Here is a 2,924-nt window from a genome sequence, read left to right on the forward strand (position 1 = left end):
AAAATCAATAAAATATATTTTTAAAAAAACGTTCATGTCCTAATCCTTGGAACTTGTGAATATGTTACCTCACATGGTAGAAGGAACTTTTTGACTAAGTGATTAATGTTAAGGACCTTGAGGTGGGGTAGTTATCCTGGATTGTCTTGGTTGCCCCATATAATTGACCTTACAAGTAGAAGAGGGAGCCCTGGCCAGTGTGGCTTAGTTGCTTGGGCGTTGTCTCATGCACTGAAAGGTTTCTAATTTGATTCCCAGTTAGGACATATGCCCGGGGTGCAGGCTCAATCCCTAAAGCGGGGCATGCAGGGAACAGCTGATCAATGTTTCACTCTCACATTGATGCTTCCTAAATTTGTAGCTCTTTTATTTTTAAACTTGTAGCTCTTTTTGAGTTAGGTATCTGTTATGTAAAAATATGGAAAATTAGATTGAATTTCTGCATAAAATCCATATTTTGTTCTTTTAGGTTGCTGCAGATAATACTCTTCTCCAATCACAAGCTGATCCCACAATATACAGTTTAAATCTTCTGCCTGCTGAAGACAGTGGCAGAGAAATGAATCACGGGGAAACATCTGCAGTGCCAGCATTTAACCTACATCATACAGGTAAGGCTGTGCTTTTTAGTAATCAGGTTTACACTTGACAGTTTTATTACAGTCCTAGAGGCCCACTGCACGAAATTCATGCAAGGGGCTTGGCGCTGGCAGCCCCAGCTGCCTTGTGGCCCTGCCCCTGCCTACTGGTCGTTCCAGAAGGTCGTTCCGCCGTCTACTCTAATTAGCATATTAGCTCTTTATTACATAGGGTTATTTAAATTGATTACTTAGAATGAATATGTACATTTGAAAGTTATTGATACAATACTACTAGATTGTTGGCAATTCAGATTTTTGTTGTCATAATTTATCTTTAATGATTGCATTAATCATGTAATTCAAATCTTGTACTTTATAATAGGTGTATGTCTAATACTGTTCATTGTAAAGGTATTGGTCAAATATGGTCTTTGCCTCAAGTACCAAAAGGTGTTTAAAGATTTAAAAAAACACATTTTCTAAAAAAACATGTTAACAATACTAAAATTGGAGAGGTGAACTTGAAATAAATGAAATTGTTAAATCATTATAGTCCATGGAGTAACTTCTGATCAGTTAGATGGGAATTATGAAGGCATATAATTGCAGTAAAAGCAAGCACTTAACAAATGTTCCCTCTCTCCATTGTTGAATTGAGTTAAAATAATGGCTATGGTTCTTTTTGAATCTAATAGGCCAGTATTTTTCAGATAATTAAAAAAATAATGAAGATTGTTCACAGATGTTTTTTTGGCCTTGTGAAAACCAACATCAAAACTACAGTTTTCCAAATTGTATTTTATTAATTTTTGTTTGAATAAGCATATTCATGGAGAGACCCCCATCTGCTGGTTTGTAGAATTGTAACTGCCATCCTTAAGATACCAGTGTAAATCAACAAAAAGTGCCTTCATTGCTTAACCCTTTTCAAGGAAGTTCTTTTTTTTTTTTAAATATTTTTATTTTATTTTTTTATTGATTTCAGAGAGGAAGGAAGAGAGAGAGAGAGAGAGAGAGAGAGAGATAGAAAGATCCATGATGAGAGAGAATCATGGATTGGCTGCCTCCTGCAAGTTCCCCACTGGGGATCGAGCCCACAACCTGGGCATATGCCCTTGACTGGAATCGAACCTGGGACCTTTTGGTTCGCAGGCCGACACTCTATCCACTGAGCCAAACCGGCCAGGGCTTCAAGGAAGTTCTTGATCTTGGTGATGATTAATTTTACCTATAAATGGTTCATTTCTTGGTGGGGCAGAAAGGAATTTTGTATTTCTCCAATTGGCCAGAATCATTGGTACCATTTATGCTCCTCAGAACTTAAAATTACCAGTTCAGGGAGATTTGTAGAAACAGTTCTGGGCATGGCAGTGTAGCTGCTGCCATTTTTCACTGACTTGCTCTCATTTCTTCCTACCTTACTTTCTCCCTCTTTTCTTCTATCTTTGTTAGATGAATGTCCTATTTTTCCAGTCTTTCATCTCTACTGTCAGGTCTGTGGCAGATAATGATCCATGCATGCCTGTTTTTTTGTTTTTTTCTATCATGGTAACTAATATCTTCCCCAGCGAATGATATTTAGACTCTACAGTATGTTACATTCCTTATTACTGGTTTGGGGTTTCATTTGTGTTCTATGGTTTCTTTTTTTCTTTTTATATATTTTATTGAGTTTTTACAGAGAGGAAAGGAGAGAGACAGAGAGCCAGAAACATCGATGAGAGAGAAACATCATCCAGCTGCCTCCTGCACACTCCCCACTGGGGATGTGCCCGCAACCAAGGTACATGCCCTTGACCGGAATCGAACCTGGGACCTTTCAGTCCACAAGCCAACGCTCTATCCACTGAGCCAAACCGGTTTCGGCATGTTCTATGGTTTCTTATTCTCTTCCCTGCTAACTATGAGAAGAGAGTTAAGAGTTAAGATAAGCTGAAGAGTTTACTTAATTTACTCAACCTTTAATCCCTTAATCCTTCTCGGATTTAATGCATTTACTGGACTGGGGAACCTGTGCCAACCTCCTGACATCCCCCTGCCTGTCATTCAGAGAGAGAGTTTAATTGGGGAAAAGAGCATTGTAAGAAGCATCTTGCTTTCTATAGTGATTGCTGAAGAGAGATGTTGCATATAGAAAAGCACGGAGCCCTAGCTGGTTTGGCTCAGTGGGTAGAGTGTCTGGAAGGACGTCTGGTCTATTTTTTTTTTTTTTGCACGCCTATTCTTTTATTGAATATTTGGCAGTGACGGAAAGATGTCAAGTTCAAGAGCGTGGTTCCCGAGAACCACAGGCCCCTGAGAAGTCCTGCCCAGGAGCGGGGGTCCCAGGGGGGCCGCCACCCC

General features: G+C 39.5%; 2 protein-coding genes across 2 annotated transcripts in view; one reads left to right on the forward strand and one right to left on the reverse strand.

The window, feature by feature from the left end:
* The first annotated feature begins 466 nt into the window (after window positions 1-466).
* Window positions 467-2,924, forward strand: part of RAD54B (RAD54 homolog B (S. cerevisiae)) — a 47,199-nt gene continuing 44,741 nt past the window's right edge. The window contains exon 1 of the mRNA XM_006761195.2: window positions 467-611. Within this exon, the coding sequence (XP_006761258.1) occupies window positions 560-611 (52 nt within the window). The 5' untranslated portion in view covers window positions 467-559. The remainder of the gene's footprint in view (window positions 612-2,924) is intronic.
* Window positions 2,479-2,924, reverse strand: part of LOC102759456 (tartrate-resistant acid phosphatase type 5-like) — a 1,355-nt gene continuing 909 nt past the window's right edge. The window contains exon 2 of the mRNA XM_006761210.2: window positions 2,479-2,482. Within this exon, the coding sequence (XP_006761273.1) occupies window positions 2,479-2,482 (4 nt within the window). The remainder of the gene's footprint in view (window positions 2,483-2,924) is intronic.

Source organism: Myotis davidii, unplaced genomic scaffold (genome assembly GCF_000327345.1).
Source record: "Myotis davidii unplaced genomic scaffold, ASM32734v1 scaffold317, whole genome shotgun sequence".
Taxonomy (NCBI): Eukaryota; Metazoa; Chordata; class Mammalia; order Chiroptera; family Vespertilionidae; genus Myotis; species Myotis davidii.